This window comes from Rhea pennata, chromosome Z (genome assembly GCF_028389875.1).
Source record: "Rhea pennata isolate bPtePen1 chromosome Z, bPtePen1.pri, whole genome shotgun sequence".
NCBI lineage: Eukaryota > Metazoa > Chordata > Aves > Rheiformes > Rheidae > Rhea > Rhea pennata.
In genome coordinates this window covers 61688606-61710492 of record NC_084702.1, presented here as the reverse complement: position 1 = coordinate 61710492, position 21887 = coordinate 61688606, and the positions used below count along the sequence as shown (strand labels likewise).

Genomic DNA, 21887 nt, shown 5'->3' with positions numbered 1-21887 from the left:
GGGATTTCCCAAGGAGTCTCTTGCTCTGTGTCAGGTGTTTTGCTGCAGAGTGAGTCACGTCCTGGAGACCTGGCAGCATGATCTCTGCCATTTCGGCAGCTTCCTGCTCATTTCAGCAGCAGAGAACAGCATGCCATTTTCATTACTGTTTGTAATTAAATACTGGGAGGACTTCCAGGACCAGCACTAAGGCACCCAGCTGTAATTTGGCTACTAGCACATGTTTTCCCATGCTCCAGAGGGAACCCAGGCTGCAGAGGAAATTCCTTTGGTTGGGAGATCCCTTCATAAGACAGGGCAAAGTCCTGGGCTGTCTCCAGAAGCATGAGGAAGCCTATTTTTACAGAATGCCTTACAGCTTCTCTTCCACTTCACCAACGTCACTTAGAGCCTCTACCCTTGCCATATTGACAGAGACTGCAGTCAGAACCTACCACCCTGCTTATAGGCCAAACAACGTCCTGGCCCTCCTGTTTGCAAGCTCCTACGAAGTGATCTCTGCAACAACTCAGGTGCAGACAAGTCTCCCCCTCTTAGGCCTCATCTATATTTTATGTTGGTGCTCACAGGAAAGCATTTGTTCAGATGCAGCTTAGTGCTGTTTTGCCAAGACACAGCGTGCACCTAGCTCTGACTGCCTGTGAACATCACCTTCACGCACAGCCCTTCAAGCGAGACAAACTTACTGCCTGAATGGCCAAAAATGGTGGTGGGACAAGGCACAGTACTCCCATCCACACCACCTATGGTAAGTATCAGTGCTAACAAGGACATTTCCCTCTTTCCCTTGTATCTCATCAGACCCATAGTGGATGTGGCTTTCTTTCTATATCCTTTGGGTGTAGGCAGAGTTGAGGTCAAGCATGGTCAGAAGCCTTATAACCTTAGGTTTAAAAAGTATCTTCACTGCTAGTGGCAAACCTCAGCCTGGCCCAGGCATTGCTCTGCTCTGTCCCTCTTCCATGCACCTGCAAACACCTCCAGTGCAGACTGAAGATGCTTTTAACCTCAACTAACACATGCAGCTAAGATACGGGCTTGAGTACAAGTTTCATCTTTTTCCAAGTGGACAACCAGCTTTTTCTGGTTTGACAAGTTTTGATTTTGCTGGGCCCCTCTGTGCCATCCTATGATTACACCTGGGCAATTTGGTCTGTACTCCCTTTTTTGGTTGTCGTTTTTACCTTTCTTCTGTGCTAAGAGCTGCCAATCTGTCAAAACTAACTCAGTTTTTTAATTCCATGTTTTCCTGTTCCTGGTGCAATCTTCCAGGGAGCAGACAAAGTACCTGGGTGCTTAGATGCCAGGTGCTGTTCTTGCACTGATGGACCACAGCTCCATGCTCTGTGACGAACAGAAAGTACGTGTGTGCACATGGTAAATCATCCGAGTTTGACACTATCCACGTCTTTGTACAGAGCAATGTGAACACTGTAACCCTGATCTGAGTGGGCAGTGATGAGAGCCCTCTATTTATGCCGGGCTGACTTATGTTCTCTGATGAGTGCTACACTAGCAGTTTTAGAAGCTGCCTACCCCTTCCCTCTGCAGAGACACATGCACCCAGCTGCCAGCTGTTTCAGTGCACAGCTCCATATCTTTGCGTAAATCCATCTCTAGCAGCAGTCTAATGGGTGATGTCAGGCTTTGTTTTGAAATGATTGAGTCACGGGCAAACATTCCCTTCAGATGACTCTGCTGTGGGGGAGGCACCCTCCCCCAGGGAGGCAGAGCAGGCAGGTCAAGGATCCCGAATGCTTAATCTACTGCAGCAAGACTCACTGTGCGCCTTCCAGGATCTGGAGTGAGGCAGCTCACACTGATGGTTGAACAGGGCCAAAATCCTTCTGGAGACACGCTGCAAGAGTTTCTATCTAATGCAGCATAAAGGATGGAAAAACATACTGTTTGTGGTAAGAAATAATTGATTCTGACTCCTGATCATGGCTGAAAACAGTTGTTGAGTAATATCTATGGAGAAGGAATGCCAGAATCAGAATGTTTCTGGAAGACTCAGTATCAGGAGGAAAATCATCTTTGCTGTTCTATATGTGTGTGTGTGTATATATATATATATATGTAATATTCTATTATTTGGGATAGGTATGTACATGTATATACACACACACGTATCTATCCCAAAAAATAGAATTTAGAAGCGGTGAGTTGCCCTGGACTAGGGACAGAAGAAAGATGTCCATGACAGTGCTTAAACAAGGAACTGCAAGGTGCAAGAGTGTCACGGTGATGATATACAAACTACAAAAAAAAGAAATCTCATGGGAGCAGGGAAAAAAAAAAAAAAGAGAGAGAGAGTGACTGAACTCCCTGGGCTAAGAGAAAAGGACCCCTGTGTGCAAGGGTGGGGTGGGGGGAAGTGAGAGTTTGAGGAGTTAGAGCAAAGTTACTTAGAGCAAAGGTGTGAGAAGTGATAATGAAATGTAATGAGTGTGAATAACTGCAATTAAAATACCATTGACAAATGAGTTATTTCTGCAAAGCTGTGACAGAACTTGGTTTGGAGGAACAGCAGATTCAGGCAGCAACAACTCTCCTTCTCTGCAACTTCTCCCAACCCCTTCCTGTCTCCTAGATGCTGAGCACTGCTTAGGGGAAGGGATTTTGTTGCAGCCTAGCTACAGGAAGGGGAGGTGATATTTAATCTCTTTCTCAGTTCCTGGCAGGAAAAGAAGTGAAGGTTGGAAATAACAAGTTTCATGGTGGAGAGGAAGAGTGAAAAATTAATAGTCTGCTTACACAATTCCACGATAAAGCAGACCTACTTTGCACTGCAACTCATAGGGTAGACTTGGTGACACAGGGCATAAACACCAGACTGCCAGCGTAACTGGCTAAAACGTTCCCCGTGACTAACTTTGCACGGTGCAGACGCTCGCAGTGCGGGTAAGGCCTGCAGGCGTCCGAGCTCCTCCCCGCAGAGCTGCGCGAGGAGGTGCTGCCTCCCCAGGCACCCGGAGCGCGGCCCCAGGTCTTCACGCCTTTCCCCTTGCCGCGGGTTGAATCCTTTCTGTCAACACTAGCTAGGCACGGGAGCACGCCCTAGCCCTCTGTTTGGGAGACAACAACAAAACAAATGAAAACCCCCACACTGCTATTAAAAGTGCTTTAGCTATCTTGGATTATTTTGGCTGAGTAGAGTTGAAATAAACAGTGATTTGAGCAGTAGTGCTGGCAGTAAATCCCCCGCGTAGAGCGTGGTAGAGCAGGCCAGCAGGCTTTTTATTGCATCTGCTGCAGCAAGCCCCAAGATTACACAGATTCTCCACTGACATCCAGGAAGTTAATTAGTCATTGCAAAGGAGCACAGAATTAACCAGCTTTGCTCTTTTGACTCATTAAGTAGCTTAGGATGACCATGTCAAAGCTTACTGCCAACGTATTTGTCATTAGCAGAAAAATAGACGTAAACACTGGCAGAGTTTTGCAATTTTGTTCTGTTTTGTCGGAGAGTACGCTTACTCTGTTGTATCTGTCTCCTCATTTAAATCACAAAAAGGCAGTATTTTACCTCTTCAGTCTGCAGAGATAGCCTCTGTGACTCCCTGGCCTGCTCGCCCTTCCTGCGGCTGGGGCAAGAGAACACAAGGAGTAGAGGTGTGAACTTTCTCCATTCATCTCAATCCAGCATTATATTCAAAGTCTATTTTAATTGTTAAAATGCCATCACCTGCTTAATCCTTGAGACTTTCCTGACCTCTCCAATAAAGGGTATAAAACACATCTGAAGTCAAGACAGAGTTCATTATATTGCATGGTTTGCTCACAGACCTGTAGTCATAGGCCATTTTAAGGCATGTCTGTGCAGAGTTCTTCATATGTAAAACAGAAATACTGTAGCACACGTGTATATTTCCGTACCTTAATCTACTCACTTAGTTTGCTTAAATGCTGCTTCAGATGTCTAAGGCTGTGCATTTTGCTGGTTGCTGACAGAGGAAGGGGTATGGCGGGACAGGAACGAGTGCCCCATTCCCAGCACCTTGTCCCCTTGCTGGAGGAAGGAGACCAGCCAGCGAGGGCAAAGTCTCTCACCTTAGTTTAAATTATTGGGATTATTTAATTATTTCAATTATCATCAACACTGTTGCAAGGAAGATACTTGCTTATAGAGCGCCTGGCCAGATGTGTGCTGATGCTAACAGCTTGAACTGCACCAGTAGATTCCCCAGCCTGGGCGCCGGTGGCCTGCGCTGGCCAGCCACTTTCTGACAAGTGCAAACTATTGCACCAGAAAAACATCTTCATCCACACACTGGGGCAGAACCTCCCCTTCCCAATTAGCAAGAAAAGATTCCCCTCTCTCCCCCAATATGGAGCATAGATTATTTTGTATCATCTCTTCCTGACAGGAGCATAATAAACTTTCCTAAACCATGAGTTTTAAAAGGTCACTAAGCAATAGTGATTTCTTTGTTCTGAAAGCTTTCCGGAAAAACTTTAACTCATAGTTACGTACAAACTCCACACTGCATTAAAAATTGCTAGCTGATGTCAGACAACAACCCACCATCTCGATACACGTTGATGGTTTCTGTAAGTAGACTGTAACTGTATCGGGAGAAGCTGCTACTTTATTTTTGGTTTGATGAGGTGATAAAATAAGTTGTGGATGATCTAAAATAGGATTCCATCTGCTCTGCCCACGGTTAAGCTGTTCGTCTTTGCTCTGCCTGTGCAATAGGCCTGATTTACACTCTGAGCTGTCCCACAGACCTGTCCTCCAAGGCCACTTCAGCTTCCACGCTCCAGGATCACGGTGCCAGGTGGTTGCTCCTGCATTCGGTGGGCGAGCGCTGGCCCGGCTCCCTCAACGCTCGCCATGCGCGGTGCTCTCCGACCGCCCCAGCCCTCCGCACACCCTCTGTCCAGCATCGCCTCCTGCGGGTGGCTGCTCGCAGGGTAATAGCCCTTGGGCCAAGCTCACATCCCCCTGCATCATCCCTTCCCGTCAGACACCCCTGTCCATCCCCATCCCACCCGAGGGGATGTCGCAGAGCCCAAGCTGGAGCTGTATCCTGGAGCCCCACATTTGTCTTGCTAGAAACCATTATAAACCATTTCATGAACAAACTCATGGCATTTTACAGCTGTTAATTAAGGGATCCTCAAAGATTGACCGAGCCAGGAGGCCCCATGCTTGTCCCTCTTCTAAACAAGCACAGGAATTTTGCTGTATGAGCCTTGCCGCAAATTTCAAGGTTGTTTTTCCTACTGCGTGTTTGGTACCTCCTCTTCAGGAACCTTCACTTCACCTTGGATGCTGTATTCAGCTTTTTTAACCTACCGTTATCATCTACAGCAAGAAGCAGGCTTTTTACAAACCCAGCTTCAGCTTTCCAGAGCTCTGGAATAATAATGGCTAGGTGTTTTTTTAAAAGAAAGAAACACACACTTTCCACTGTCACCATCACAGAAAACAATGCCGGCAAGCGCAGCTTCTCTGCCATGTTAATTATTAATGAAGCTGAACACTGGAGCAGTTCGGCTGAAACAGCACGAAGGATAAAGGAATGATTCATACCCGCTCTCGTGCTACCATTCCAGCATCCTGCTAATGTATTCAGAGTAATTCACTGTATTTCCAATGACCCACAGTTAAATCCCTCCTTTCCTCCCCCCCCCCCCAAAAAAAGCCCCAAACTCTACCCATTAGAGGAAACTTGAATTTATCCGTGGTGGGGTGGGCTGGGCTGTCAGTGATTCCATCAGCCCACGAATATCCCAGCCCTGCAGAGATGCCTGAAATGGAATACGGGGTTCTAGACATCAAGGCTTCCATGAAGGATTTTCCTCTGTTGATGGGGTTTTTCTCTTTTCAAGATAATGTGCTGCTACATACTAACGTCAACGTATAAATATTAGGAGTGTCCAAAATAGTATTTCCTATCCACTACTAGGAAGTAAGGTAACAGCCCAGCAGTCAGTGATCAATCCCCCAACAGCTTTTCCCCTGCACCCCACTGGCAGCCCAGCTAGAAGCTGTGCACTCGCTGTGCACCTGGTAGGTTATCCTGCACCGAGACCTGCTTCTGGAAAGCTTTGGAAGTCCCCCTGCCTGCTGTTGGGTAGCCACTGAGATAGCGCTCCATCACTGAAGGAGCGGGAGGGGGAAGCCCTGGGCTTTCATCTCCATGAAAATCTTTTTTGTCTTCATTTCTCCTGGATGCAGGACAGCAAAGGAAAGCCTGGACACAAGGATATCTTTCACTAAAGGGAGGCAAATCTTAATATTTGCTCCCCAAGAAAAGAGCCGCTGCTACTGCTGTCAGAGAAGGGTTATGGCAACAAGAAGAGCTACAGAAGTCTGCAAAGACATGGGAATGTCACAGATAACTGTCAAAACATATCTGAAATAAACCTCTGAGCTTATGAGGCTGGCCATCAGTAACCAAGACTGCAGGTAGCCCAAAACCTCACCCTGCTCTCAAAACCGCAGCAAGCACACATCCTATGCAATGTCACCATCATGTTCCATTTTGGTCTTAATCACTCCCCAAGTACTAAGTCCTCAGGAGAAAACCCAGCCAGCCAATCTGCTAGAGAAACATGCTTCATCACCACCCACACCTCCTCCTCAGCAGCAGCTTGTGCAAACAGCCCATCTGAGGAGAAAAGCTTCAGGCCTGCTATCCCACAGGAAAACAGCACTGGGACTTCACTGCAGTCGTCCAGCTGGCAGAGCGCTGGGAAAACCAACTGAGCAGAAAGCCCAAGGGTTTATAGCCACCTGAGTCAGACACAAGGGCTGGTAACTGAATGGGAGCTGTGACAAAATGCTTGAAAAAAAGGCATCCTTACGATCCCTCTGGACAGCTGCAGGCCAGTGAGAAGCACTGGCTGGTGTGCATGCATACATATATATATATATATATATATATATATGTGTGTGTGTGTGTGTGTGTGTGTAAGGTAGGGCTTATACAATGAGTTTGAGGGGTAGAAAGGGTCAATGCCACCTGACACTTCTGATAAAGCATGAATTTGAAAATCGTCTTACCTACCTGGGGAGAAAAAAAAAAAAAAAAAAAAGGCAGGACCACTTGTTTGAAGTCATGCTTCTGCGTGTGCTCTTTCAGCTTGTCAAGTCTAACAGATGAACTGCTGGAATATTGCTTGTGTTCAATATTGTTAGTTGCTGACTGCAGAGGAGGACCCTGGGACGGCACTTGCAAGCTGACCCCTCCGGCCCTCCCAGGGCCCCCTCGCCCACATCCACACTGCCAGAAATTCCTGACCAGAGGAGGCTCCGCAGCTCCTGAATAAAGGATTTAAATACACCCTTGGGGATATGCGCGCGGGGGGGACGGTGTTACTCGAAACGCAAGCTCCAGAAGCGGATGAGGCCTCCCAGCTGCAGAGGTATGTGACACAGAGGGGAAAAACACACGTGTGGAAACGTACCCACACACGCGTGTGCTCGGGCCGGCAGTCTCACCACGGGCACGGCAGAGCTGCCTCCGCTACCCGCAAGCATCGCTTTCAGTACCGAGAGCGGCACCGTCTGCCCTGTCCTGGACACATTCGTGTTGACCAACACGGCAAACCGACCCTGTCAAACTGCATTACCTAAAGAAGAGAGGAAAAATGGAAACTCAAACCAGAACATATTTAGAGCAAGAGAGAAACAGCAGGACCGAAAACGCAGCTCCCCGCCTCGGGACGCCCGTTGCTGCCTGGGGACCCCGAGGGCAGTGGCAGCGGGACGCGACCGAGAGTGCTGCTGTTGCGGTGGGTGCAGCAGGGACCTGGTCCCCTGGTCCCTAGAGCTGGGCGCTCTCCTAGGGGCTGTGACTGCCCGCAGCAGCCCAGGCCTTTAGCACACCCGGCGCAGCGCTGAGCCCCTTGGCACCCGTGCTTGGCACGCTCCCCACCAGCCGCCAGGCTGATTTCATTAAAAAAAGGAGGATCACGTGCAGTCGCAGCGTGCGCCTCCAGGTCGGCTGGGGAGAACAGGGCTAACGCCGTGACACTAATGCGGGGGGACGCGGAGCTGCTGCAGCGGGAGAGCGCGCTGCGGCGATCACCCAGCTCTGCAGGCTGACTTCCCGGCCTCGTGCCGCACCGCTCCGCCACCCTCTCCCAGGGAAGAGGCAAACAGTGTGACATTAAGAAATGTTTTGCCACATGACCTCCTGTGCCACTAAATCCAGCAGCGGCCTTTCCCTCCTGCAACAGCATGTGGAAGCAGCAGGAAATGGAGAATGTTAAGCCAGAATCTCAGCTCAAAGCAGAGGTTGTTATTGGTGGGGGGGAACAACCCCCCCCAAACCTGGAGCTTTTTGCCTGAAGAGAAAATGCTTTGCTGTTTTGCAGTAAATAGCCCTACTCCTTTATGGTTTGAAAGAGCATTGCTGTAAGAAAAGCCCCTCCACCCCTTACCACTTCTGTGTCCTTCAACCCCTACCCCCACTATTTGGGCAAAGAACCAGCCCATTGCTGGCCAAAGTGAAAATAAAGTTATAGTATATTCCCTTAAATCCTTCTAAAGGGAACAGTTGTAGAGCAGGTTTGTGTGGCTCCCAGCACATACATCACATTGCTCAGACCTAACAGTGACATGTCCCCAGATCCTGATCACCAGCAAGCCCAAAGAGTGAATGAAATCAGCTGATGCAGCTGCTCTATATTTCTGCTTGAATTGATCTCACATCAGCTTTCAGTTATTTGGCTCCACTGCCTTGGACTGCCTTTGCCTGCTGGACAAGAGGACAGATTGGGGAACTGTCCTCTGATACTCAAATCTTATCTTAACTGCCTCTTAGATAAATGCCCTACAGTCCTTTAATCATGTTAGAAAGCAGGATTACAGGCTTTTAATAACTTACATTTCTACTGCCCTTTCTTCTCAGACTGCATCTCCAGGTATTGCTGCCAGACCTGAACACCACACTGTGGCATCCCCAGTAGCACCTAAACCTGCTTAAAAGACCTCCCATTCACCACTGCTCAAGCATTTCATTAGCCCTTTTATAGCCCCAGTATAAGGGCTATAAAAAAAGTGGTAAGGGCTACTTCTCTGCAGCTGTGATTACACGAGCATCATCTTACAAACCTGCTGTACCACTGATTCCTTGACAGCCTCTCACCTGCTCCATGTGCCCATGCTCTTTACTCGTAGATGCATGTGGTTATTAGGGACATGCTACCCAGGCTTATGGGAGAGGAGCAAGGGAGAGAAGGGGTGAGAAAACACAAACGCTTTGAAGCAGAGCTAAGGCTGCTTCTTTGCTACAAGCTTAGTAATTTCAAGGACCTCAAAATATTTGCTTTGAGAGAAGAAAATAAAATGTAGTTTTCTTTTTGGGAAACTCAGAGAGAATTAAAATGGAACTCAGTTCCCTTATTTCCAAGGCATGGAATCCCCTTTGATGGTATGACTTGATCCTGATTGGGGGTATTTCCACCTGCCCAGGTTTTGCTCCCAATTTGTCACGCTGATCTCCATTGCTTGGACTTCCTATCCTCCCCCTTTATTACTTGTGCAGATTTCTTCACAAGTTTTTCTGACAGGAGAAAGCTGAAGATTTTTCTTACCCTGCAGGCTGTACTAAACTGAACTAGCTAAAGGCTTTTGCAGTATCTTTGAACTTTGTCTTTTATTTTTCTGCAAAAAACTATGCATAATTATTCACAGCTGGTGGAGAAACTGGGCTGGTCATTCCAGTAAGCACTATGCGTGCTAGCAGCTGTCATTTTTGTTTTCAGTGCTGCAGAGAGGGTGAGCGAACGAAGCTGCAGCCTATTCAGACTGTTATTTGCTTTACTAGAAAATAGTGGAATCATTAGCTCAAAAATACATTCAGCTCCTCGAGCAGCAGCTGGCTGCAGTGGATCCAGCTGGGGTTTGCTCTGATGCTTGCTTACTCTGAGGTATTATTATTTGCAAGCACTGAGACCATGAAGGTGCTGCTGCCAGAGGATGTAAGAAGCAGTGGGCCAATCCTCCCAGGCTCACCATGCACCCAGCTGTGATACCCAAGCTCCTTACTGGAAAGTTTTTAAGAGCACTAACAAGAATTTGGGGTTCCTTCTTCCCTTCATGCTAACTGCTATGGTATATGCAAAGCATCTGCCTATTAAGGCTGCTGGGAATGTGTGAGGGTGAGAGTGCCAGAAATAGCAGGCACCACCCAGTTCCTCTGCCCCGGTGCTTGGGGCAGCTGCCTTCACCTTCAGAGGCTCACCACCCTCTTCTGCCACCAGTGCCTGGTTAAAAGGAGTCTTATGTGTTGGTAGTCTATATTAGCAAATTAATCTCCAAATCCAAAGAAGGATCTAAAGGTCTGAAGGAAAAAAAGGAGATAGAATTTTTGCATTCGATCCAACGATACCTTCACTCAACCCATCAGCCAGCCCTCCACACTCTGATCAAGAGGAGGTTAGTTTATCCTGGCCACTTCAACAGCTGTACCTGCTTTCACACCAAGACTGAGAGCTCTCACACATTTCTTCTTCAAGATAACAGCTGTATTTTACAAATCAACTTCTTAACATCCATTCAGATCACAGACTGGTGAATATTTAACTATGGTACTCCTCTTTTTTTCTTTTTTTTTTTAATGGTATCCCAGTGTATTGCTCTTCCAGGTGATCTGCTGTCTCCTAGCTCTTGTAAAAACAGGTTTTATTTTCTCAGAATAGGTTTCTACAGCCACTGAAGTCAATGGCAAAATCTCCCAGAACTTGAGAGCAATTGCTTTTCTACACATCTGTGTAGTGCCTTTTTGGATTAGACTTTTTTAATAAAAATACTGCATTTGATCGACTTTTCTGATTTAACCTCACATTTATTTTTTACCATCTGTCCAAAACAGATGTATGGTGACAAAAATCCAGTAATCTAACTGTTCTGGCATTATGATTTCTCTTAAGAAGCCACAACTATGGCTTGTGTGTATAGAAGTTCTACCTTGCAAAAGAAAATCAAGCACAGTAACTAGGCAGAATCAACCCATGCTTTTATTTCCATTGCATATAAAAATTTCATATGAAGGTATTGATGTACAGTACTATCCCATAGGCTGTAAGAGAGGCTAAGAAACCAGTGAAAGAATCATGTGCAATGTTCACACAAGTTGCCACTCTCAAGACATACCCAAAGGAAAAATCAAATTAAAACAGTAACAAAAATTGTTCAGGATTTCTGTCATTATAGTGTCCCTTTTATACTGTTTAAAACAAAAGCAATCAAATTCCTTTGGGCCAGGGCTGCTAAAATCTACAGTTTGTGTCAAAAAGGAGGCTCTGTTTTTCCTTGAAAAAGGATCTCTCCTTTCACTAAAGAGTCGCATGCTACAAGGGCTGGGCATCGCGGGCATGGAGAAGAGGTACTGACCTCGCACTGGCAAATTCACTGCTATCAGGCGTTCAACGTGGTCGAGAGCAATGTGATATTCAAACAGCAAGAGGTGCTCAGACTCCAACTTGCAAAATTAATACTAGTGTTACTAAAAGATCTAAAGGGTTATCTTTCTCCTATAGACCTAGTGCATTATGCTACACACCTGTGCAAAGCCTTAGATACATCTATACAAAATAAAAGCTTTGGCTCCTTATAACACTAATATTAGTGTTGGAAAGCATTTCCAAGATTAATGTTGTCCTACTTTATGGATTATGCTTATACAGTGATAAGTGGTGCTACTAAATAAAGAAGGAATATTAAGAATAATCATAAAAGAACAAAGTGTACAAATTAAACCTTTTTAATCCCAATTATTTCATTTGTCAATATGCATTAGAATCAAATGCTTACTAAAGATGCTGGCTACATAGGACAGTTTCCAACACTGTTTCAGTAAAACTCAGTACTGAAACATAGCATCATTTTTTTTAGTAGCAAGTAATGGCTGTGATAATCCCTGATGATAGTCTGTAAAAAAAAGATGATAATCAGAAAGGCAGTACAATTATATTGCCAGAAGTCTGAAAAAGCTGGAACTTCCAGTGGGGTCATGCATGAAAGCTCGCTGTAATACATATACTAGCTTGTAATAGCAACCCCATCAGTCAGCAACTATAAATGTGGTAGGAATGCCCAGCCCTAGCCCCACAGCTACCTTACTTTCAAATGCAGCAAAACAGAAGAAAATATTGTTTAAAGTTAAGGCACAGCCCTGGGACCAAAGACCTGCAGCTTTTTTATTGATATATCTTTATGTATTTTATACTTTTCTTGAATCTTCCATAAACAAGCTCTAAGGTGACATAGAATATATTACAGGAGAAAAAAATGTACAAGGAATATGTATACACAATAATCATTCTCTCACCAAGAGTTTCCAAATATAGCAACACCACCCTGACAAGGATGATGTTATAATAAGAACTGATAATTTACAATTAACATTACAGTATGTACATTACAATAAATACATGGTTGTAAACAGAGACAAACAAGACTGTATTACAGGTAAGGTCATTTGGTGAGAAAAATGCATGGCACAAATAAAATAAATAATGCATTTTAAAAGAACTGACAAAGCTTTCTGTAAAATCCATACCATTCAAGTTTTTTAAACTTCTGAATGCTATTTGTTCTAACTATATTCTTTCATTATAGTTTTTAAACAATGACACAAAACAATTTAAAAATTCAAATACAGCATTATTGAGTACAGTAACTTGCAAGCTAAAGTGTATTGTTATAAGCAACATGAAATTTCTTTTTTCCCTCACAAAATACCCAACTCACTGCATTTTCTTATGGCAAAAATATTTAGAACACATAAAGCCACTTGTAAATTGTATTGTTTTAAAGCAGTGTGCAATGCAAAAACACACTTTGGCAAAATAGGAAAAAAAAAAGATTGTACAGTGCATTACATTCCTGGCTCTAAGAAATGATATAATTTTCTATTATTTGATTGTCCATATGTATGGGTGAATATAATATGGTGCTATTCTCTTTATTTACTTTCAAACAGTGCAGATACAAAACCTTTTCAGATCCCTACTGATTATTTTGGAATTTATATTGCTTTTCCATTATTAAGATTCCAGGCACTCTTGGGGACTGAAAGGATTTTTAGATGGGTTCAGGTTCAGGGAGAAATGATGAAGAACAAAAAAGTCAAAAACTGAAAAAAGAGGAGTTCTCTTCATTCTCTTTCCTCCGTCAGTATCTTCTGTGCTAAGGCCCTGTGAGGGCTAAAGGTAGAGAAGTCTATGAGCTGGATACAGAAGAATGCAAAAGGCATTTAAAAGCTGAATTATTAGTCAATATGTTTTAAATAGGTTCTCATACTAGATCTCAGACACTAAAATAGACACTTATTCATATCCACAAATTTACTAGAAAAATTAATATAAACAGGGAAATAATAGTTGTTTCTGTTGTGTTCTGTTAAGAGATCGTCTTGAACTTGGCATTTTAACAGAATGTTATAAAGGGGGAGTCTATTTAAACTTCTCTAGGTAACTTTCTCTACACTCAAAATTACAATTTTAATGAAGAGTCAAATAGAGGAGACAAAATTCCTTCTCATTTCATGCGACCTATCACCAGAACTGCAAAATAACAAATATGACCCCTCTCTAACTCCCTTTAACTCTCCAAGTTACAAAAACGTTCAGTACCAATAAAACTTAAAAGTAGGATTCCCTCAGCACAAGTTGGATAAAGGATGAAAACATCTGGGATTGAAACAACATGGAGTAAACTACAATACTCATGAAGAACTGCTCACTTTAAAATATAAGGAAAAGAAAATATATAAAAAAAGAAAAAAAAGCAAACATAAGGAAAAGACTGATCTGGCTGTTCAGGCAACAAAACCATTAAAAATGCTAATCGTTATTATGTCTCAGATTAGCAAATGGTTTAACTAAACATCTGACACAGATAAAAAGTTAGTAAGGGAGACAAAACTAGAAATACTACACTGATGCTTTTTTGCCAAAACAAATACTCCATACATTGCATTACTCTGTTCTGACTTAGCAGTCTACAGCTCCCAGCAAAAAATATCCTGAAAATGATGTTTTAAAGGAATTAGTTTTATTAATACAACAGAGGGGCTATTTTTATATTTTTTTAAAAAGGACAATGAATTACCCTTTTTACTGGTTTTAGTCCTGCAAATCCTAATCTTAACGGTTTAGTTGGTTTCAATAAGACCACGTGTATAAAGCTTAGTTTTGGAAATAAGATTGAATTGGCAGGATCAGAACACTATGAGGAGAAGAGTGCAACTAAGTTCTAATATGTCTGGGAAAATTGTAATAAAAACTAAAGAATAGATACTATCATACTGAAAGAGTTTTCTTTAACATAAAAGATATTCATGGAAGTCACTAATATATAAAAGGATAGACTTTTACAGTTCAGTATTACTATGAAATTCTAAGGTGCAAAAATGAAGGAAAGAAAAAAACAAACAGAAGTGTTATCCAGTGTAGCACAGATTGTACTGAAAACTTGCAAGTTACTCTTTGGAAAAAAAATAACCAGTGGCAGATGAAGTCTGAAAGTGTTTTTCTTTAAATATAATACCTCAATACATTTAATAATAAAAGTAAGCTCTACAAAAGATCTCTTTTACATATTATACAAAATGCAGAGGTTAGTGCAACCCACTGGGTCACACTTTTTTCAGTCATGTATCAGGAAGACTTGAAATTAGAAAATTATGCAATTTCCACAGCTCATCTTCCTATTGGTAACAGATTCATGTTGTGTCCCATCACTTATGTGCATTTGTTTTCCAGTAGGAACCTCAGTTTATTTTCTGCTTCCTCTGATGATGAACATTTCTCAATGCTTTGCTTGTGAAATAAAATGAAATCAAAAGCTATCAAAGCATACCAGCCTTCAGTTGGCAGGTGGTACTCCTCTGAAAACATTTGCTGAATTTAACCAAATCTGCCAAACAGAGAACCTTTTAAAATGTAGTTTATGGATGTTCTTCCCTCTGCTTTCTGATGCCATGGAGGTGAAAAATCTGGTTACAATATTCCTGAGTGCCAAACTGAGTTATCAATATCAGTTTTGATCAACAAACGTCCTGGCAGATGACAGAGAGTTGTGACCATGGTTGTAGCACATGACATACACTTTGGAAACCTTCACTAATTAAAAAAAAATGACAGAGAGAAAGAGGAAGAGAATGGGAGAGGGCAAGAAAGAGACTGTATCTTCATCGTTACGTGTCAGGAGAATGATCTTCTACTACACAGGGTTCTGTCTGGTTCTCCTCCTCCTCCACTTCTTCCCCTACTTGTTCATCAAGAGGAATTTCAGTGGATTCTGAATCCTGGGTGCAAAGAGTCTTGGAGTCACTGCAGCTGGTGTCTTCTTCTACTTGACTTCCACTGTCCTTTTCGGTATCTGACTCACCATCTTCCTCCAAGGTTAGTTCAAACTGGAATTTTTCAGTTTGGCCCTGCCTACCCTCTTCCTGGTCATCAGGTGCAGGAGAGGGACTTTGAGGGATTGTGCTCTGGTACCATTCTCGATTGTCCTCCAGTGTATCTAAGATATCCTGGGCATCTGGGTGAACAAGATCTGCCCATGTCTCCCACAGAGGATGAACAATGTAGTCTATAAACCCCACCTGTTTCAAATAATGCATAATTAGGATGAGATCTCATTCATAAAGAAATAAACAACTATGCATGAAGCCACATTTACTTTTTCTATACAGGCAGATACTTCTAATATCCATGCTGTCAAAAAGGAATAGAGAACAATGTCTGAGAATGATAAGACACTAGAGACAATATCCTGAAGGCAGCTGAAAGAAACCCATGCTGTTCTACATAGCAAACAGGTTCTTTTAGCATTTCAAAAGCCTGATTCAAAATATTGGATATGGACTTGGAAGGGATTTGTCTTCAAACAAACTGTTCATTCCAAACAACTCCACTACATCTACCAAGCCAAACAGCTGTTTTATATTTAATTCTGCTTTTGAAGGAAATCCTAATGAGCAATATTCTTTTCTGAAACATATGCCTCATTGCAGATAACTACAGTGATGGAATTCCTTCAGCAAACACACTGCTATGCCGCACATTTTCACAGTAAGAAAACTCCCCACACCTATTACTTAGATGTTGAATTAACTGGCGGGGGGGGGGGGGGGGGAAGAAGAAATCTACATTCAGAAGTTCATCAAAATAAAGAATGGCTATGAGCCATCCTTTTCTATTAAAATGTCCTAGTATGTTATTTGACAGTTATTCAAATCAGTTACCTGTGATTTTTCTACTGATGCATTGTGCTTATCACACATGGGACTTATCTCCATTCCTCTCTCTCTTTCTCTGTCTCCTTGACGGAAGAATTCCTCCATTATTCTATCTGTCCACTGGCGATAGAGATGGAGTGGCTTCGTTGGATTGCTTAGATCTGCACAGTGCACCATATTCTGAAGAACCTAAAATAGATGAAAACATATCATCTATTGAGCACCTGCTGTGTTATGACACTAGAGAAAAAAGCTCCTTTTCCATTTACACATTTGATAGCTGTGAAACAGGATCTTGAAAATACATGTAGCACAAGATTTACTCTAAACAGTAAAAACTTATGTGTGCAGGTGGTTTTCACACTTGCATTAATAGCCATGAACTATCTCACTTATGCAGCTTCTGTCTATGTAAGAGCTAGAATGTTTGCATGAAAGACCAGTCAGGCAGATAGTTTGAAGGGTAGGCCAAAGCCAAATTCAATCCAGAAAAAGTGCTTTACCACCTCTTACTCTCTCAAAGAGTCATTTAGTACCTAACAGAATACAGCATATGTGAGAAACACATATGAAGAAGACTGAAGAGAAGGAGTCATGAAGTATGAATGGACAGCAGATCTCCCCATGCTGAAGACTGGGCAGGCAAATGTTATTAATGATGTGAGTTTGTGCAAATGACCATGTTCAGATTTATTTTCTTACCTGAATCCTATCTGAATAGTTATCAAGAAGTAGGACACCAGAACTTGTCACTTTTTTGGTTTCAACCATAGTTTTTAAATCAGCTAATAGATTCATATGCTTAGACATGTCTGTTGCAAGTACCTTCAAAGAAAGAAACAAACAAATTAAAATTAAGTAAATTATTTTACTGATCTTTAATAAACCAGCAAAGAAACACAAAAAGAAACAGTTCTGGGGGAAAATATAACTCCTATATCTGAATACACTACTAAAGCCTGAGTCTCGTATTCAGTAGTGCCCAAATAATAATTTTTTGTTTTATTTTAAAAATATGACAAAATAATTGGGGTGCCATTCATAAAAATTTGATCAGCCTAAGTTCATTGTCAGCTCAGTAGCAATTTTTAACTGTGATGGTGCAAAGACAGACATTTTAGTATCAAAACAGCTTGAAGCAAGATTGCGTATCTTTCAAAAATGCATAACTGGTATTTAAATGGAAAAGAACCTGTAATTCATGTTTGAACAATACATAATAAAACTGAAAACTTCTAATCTAGATGATCTCCAGAGGTCCCTTCCAACCTTACTGATTCTATGATTCTATGATTCTAATTTATTGCTTACATGTCTGACAACATTTAATTTATTATAAAACTCTACTGTGCTTTACTACTCAATTTGATACCACAACAAAAGTGGGAATCTGAAGCAGAACTTACAATGTCAATGACCATTTTCCTCAATGACTGCCTCTGTTTTTTGGTCAAATTCTGGAAAATGTCACAATTCTCTTCCTGCAGCAACTTGAAGCCCACAGCTAAGTGGTGATTCTCCAATACTGATGAGTCATTGTACATCAAGGCAAGTTCAGAATCTGTAATAACAGTCACAAGGCAGAATGTTACCAAAGCCTGTGCTTCCAATAATCCCCTTACGATTTTTCAGATTCATTACATTCGTAACAGATTTAAAGATGAACTTTCAGGAACAGTGTTCGTGTAGTTCACATCACACCACAAATCTCAAAAATGAACATCTGAACAAATCAAAGCAAAATGCAAGTTTTGCACCTGAAGTGTGTACACAGGCCTGAAGTGGTAAGTTAGAAAACAATACAGGGAAGACATTCTCAGAACTCATTTTCATATGTACTTGAGGTTACATAAAAAAAATGCAAAAATACACATAACTACAATACATTCTACTCTTTTCCTTTTCCTCCTCCCCTCCTGCCACAACTATTAAAATTCAATTGCTTAAGTTGCATTTATCTGCTACTCAGACACAGGATCACAGAGCTGAGGCTTTGTTGCAAGTCAGGCAGACAGCGCACATCTTGGTTTTCAAACACTGTCCTCCTGCAACTATCTCAGGCCCTCAGATGACTAGCAAATTAGGCCCTAGGGGTCATTAGTCTTTGACAACAGGATGTTTTAAGAGGAGGCTGATAGGACAGTAACAGTTACACTTCTGATCTTTTTTCCTGGAAAGTCATGTGGCTTGAAAATGTCAGCAGTGGCCTTGCCTTTTGTCTCACGCTTGAGTGCAATCAAGTACGGATGCCACAACGCTGCCTTCTCTTGCAGAAGTGTTCTTAACTCGGTCATACTCTATGGCTGTGGGAGTAAGTGGAGTTCACATACCATCCTAGCAATGCCCATACTAAGGCATATGCACAGTCTGCATTTGTCTACTTAAGCACATCGAACAGCCAGCTTTGAAAATAAATGCTGTTAAGATTGTTTTCTGCATATATTTAGATTCAACACAGGTACACATCTGGATTGCATTCACATATTCAAGTTGTGTGTGTTTTAAGACAAGATTTGCAAACGAATCTCTCATTAAAGAAGAATCCTTTATATGCAATCACACTTGCCATGCATTGATGTTAATTTCAGTTTAACACAATCGTTCTATCCTAAAGATAGCCATACATAACTCTATTCTACTGTTTTTCCTCATTATCTTCTTTTACAAGAGCTTTGTTTTAAAATCCCTTTGGCTCAATGGGGTGCCAATAAAAGCTCTCCTCTCCAGATTTCACAAGTCTCATTACGCATTCTCCTGCTGTCTCCCTCTCCTGTCCTGAATATGTCAATCCTGTGAATCAGGAAATCCTTCCTCTACTTTCCTTATTCTGATGGCAGCAAAGCCATAATAGAAAAAAAAGAAAAAAAGAATGTGAATTTGTCAATGTCTTCTTCATCTTCCACAGAATATTTATAAAGCTTGCCCACTTGTTACTTTTCATGCTCAGTTTTGGATGGAGGTGGAAATAGAAGAAAGTTTCCCCTTGACAATCTCCACAACATTTTAAAAGGCACAAGAGTATTTGTCAGGAAGGAGAGACTTACAATAGTCAAATAAGCATCTCATCTCATGCTAACACAATCCACATTTGTTTATTCTTTAATAGTATTTAAGAAGGATCTGATTTTTAGACAACAGTGTAAACACATTTTAAATCCTGAAATAAGGAAATAATTTTTGGAACTATCACATGTGAAAATTATAAAGAATACACTGAAATATGGAAAATATGTAAATATTTTAAGAAATTGTAAGTCAACTATGGGGTTTTTTCAGATTTATTCTTATACTCCTCAGTAAAAAGTTAATACATTGTAGGGATCAATGGAAAACATAGAACTAGATGGAAGCAAATGATGTTCCAGAGCGCAGGAAAACCTGGGACTTGAGAGAGTCTCTGTGTGACTTTGGTAAAAGCCATGTGTGCACTGAATTTTAAACTCTCATTGAAACTGATGGGCATTAGACACCTAAATAAATTTAAATTCAGTGGTCTTTATCTCTATGTCCTCACAGTTTCTTCTCTGTGCATGAAACAACTCAAAAGGGATAAAATTCCTTTGTCTCTTTTTAGCTTGGCAACAGTAGTACCAATTGGTGATGTGTGTCATTCACATCCTTGCCTGCCTTGGCTGAATTTGAACTGCCTGCCTAAAAGTAAAAGCTTTAAGTATCACTGCTGGTCCCTTCAGCTAGCCTGTCATCCTGCTTACACTTATGAAACTTAATGGTTTCCCCATAGCACTTCAAAGACACCAGTATATTCTGCTATTCAATTTCTGACCAAACAAACAAAAACCTTTTACTTATATCTGCCCACTTTTGGGAATCCAGATATTATGCACTGCTTTGAGCACAAAACTTGGTTCACTCTGTTCCTGCTGCAGAACTGTACTCTTTACCAATACACCACCTAAAAACTGGAGACAATCCCAATACTCCTCCTTCCAGATGAGTCACCAAATTGAATTTCACTACAGGGTAGCCCTTAGGCCATTGAAGCCAATAAAATTAGCAGGTAGGTCTTACTTGAACATACAGCAGCAGTGAGTCAGAACAGGAGCTCCCTTCTTCAAACTATACTGCTCATTTTTGGTCATGCTATTTTAGCAGCAGTGCAGTAGATTCATCAAAGTGAAGAAATAACAGTGTCTATAAAGTGTGTAACCAGATGGGTCAAATACGTGAGCCTAGATATGTTTCCATTTCTGTAGCTCTTTCTTTTTCTGTGCTTGGATTCTTAGTATAATTTCAACTTCTGCACTTCTGGGCCAGTTATTGTAAAAGGAGAAGTCAGGATAGCAAAAAAACCCAGCAATGTATGACAGAACTTGCAGTGACCTACAACGCACTACCCACTTCTTAAAATAGTAACACACACCATTGATATCAAAGCAGGGTACACTGAATGGCAATAAGCCATTCAGTAAATGTGTCATGAAGCTAGCAGGGCTTTTCTTCCAGCAGAAAACTAAAGGGGAGGAAGTGGTACATGCAAGGGTGCAGAGAACAGCCTTGAGGAATGCAGAACAAGTACACTGAGTTTCAAATTTGGAAGATGTCATTAAGAACTTATTTCATCAGGATGTTCTTCTCCACATATGGAGCAAGAGACACACAAAAGAAAGAGGCTTACCACAGCCTGCAGAGATAGGCAGAGAAAAGTCAGTCCAAGAGGCTGAATTAGGCTGCAGAGGTCAGAAAACAACTATAGCAGCCATGAATAGATAGAGATGGGCCTGGTCATGTTTTTGAAATATTAACCTGTTTTCTCATATGCTTCCAGTATAAACATATTAACTGTTATCTTTCTTTCTTGATATTTTATGTAATCTTTCTTCATTTTTCTCCTACAGCTTTATTTATTCACTTAATATAAGCCTTACAAACTTCCAGGAAAGAGACTGCACACAATACATTGAAACAGTGCCTGTATTATAGTAAGTTCAACCCTTGATAATTTGTGCTAGAAGGTACTGTGTAGATTATTTCTAAGGTTACAAATAGTGCAAAATAATATAAACACCTATCTATTTACTGAGAAAATGTACAAATAACAGCAGACAGGGATGAACTGTATGTTTTTCATTTGCAACGTGCAGATCTTGCAGTAAATCTATGAGGAAACCACAGAATGTTACACTTACTTGTGTTGATAAGAAACTGGTTTGAAACCCCAGGATGATCTACATCGTGTATTGCACTGGCAAAAATTGCTGCAAGAATCTCCAAATCAGTGAACACTGCCTAGAAAACCATGAAACAGAAATGACAATACCTAGTCAATGAAAAAGTATTTTCAAAAAAAGGACTGCACTTTGAAACTAGAGCTAAACAAGTAAAACACATTTGAAATGTATTGGGATTTTAAGAAGAGATTTATATATATAGATGATAATAACCTTCTGTAGAATTGTCCATTACGTAGACATTTCGTAAACATTTCAGGCTTAGCCATCAAAGAACACTGACAGCATCACTAAATTCAGTAGCAACTGAAGCTTTTACTGCTTCAGTCTGCAAATATGTTCACTTTTACTGGATCATTAAATACAGATTTACGTCTTTGAACTATAGCACAAACTAAAGTTCAAAATTTCTGCCTGATTCTTACATATCATGGTATTAGGTTTTATCAGACATGCCTGCGCTGCACAATAAACACGTAGTACTGTA

The 21887-nt window shown here is 41.7% G+C and overlaps 1 protein-coding gene across 5 annotated transcripts in view; it reads right to left on the bottom strand.

Moving 5' to 3' along the window:
• Positions 1–14349: 14349 nt before the first annotated feature.
• Positions 14350–21887, bottom strand: part of PDE4D (phosphodiesterase 4D) — a 391310-nt gene continuing 383772 nt past the window's right edge. For all 5 annotated transcript variants that reach the window (XM_062600694.1, XM_062600695.1, XM_062600697.1 and 2 more), the window contains exons 11-15: positions 21359–21458; positions 17618–17772; positions 16914–17036; positions 16218–16400; positions 14350–15575 (exon numbers count right to left, since the gene is read on the bottom strand). In XM_062600694.1, the coding sequence (XP_062456678.1) occupies positions 15165–15575; positions 16218–16400; positions 16914–17036; positions 17618–17772; positions 21359–21458 (972 nt within the window). In that variant the 3' untranslated portion in view covers positions 14350–15164. The remainder of the gene's footprint in view (positions 15576–16217; positions 16401–16913; positions 17037–17617; positions 17773–21358; positions 21459–21887) is intronic.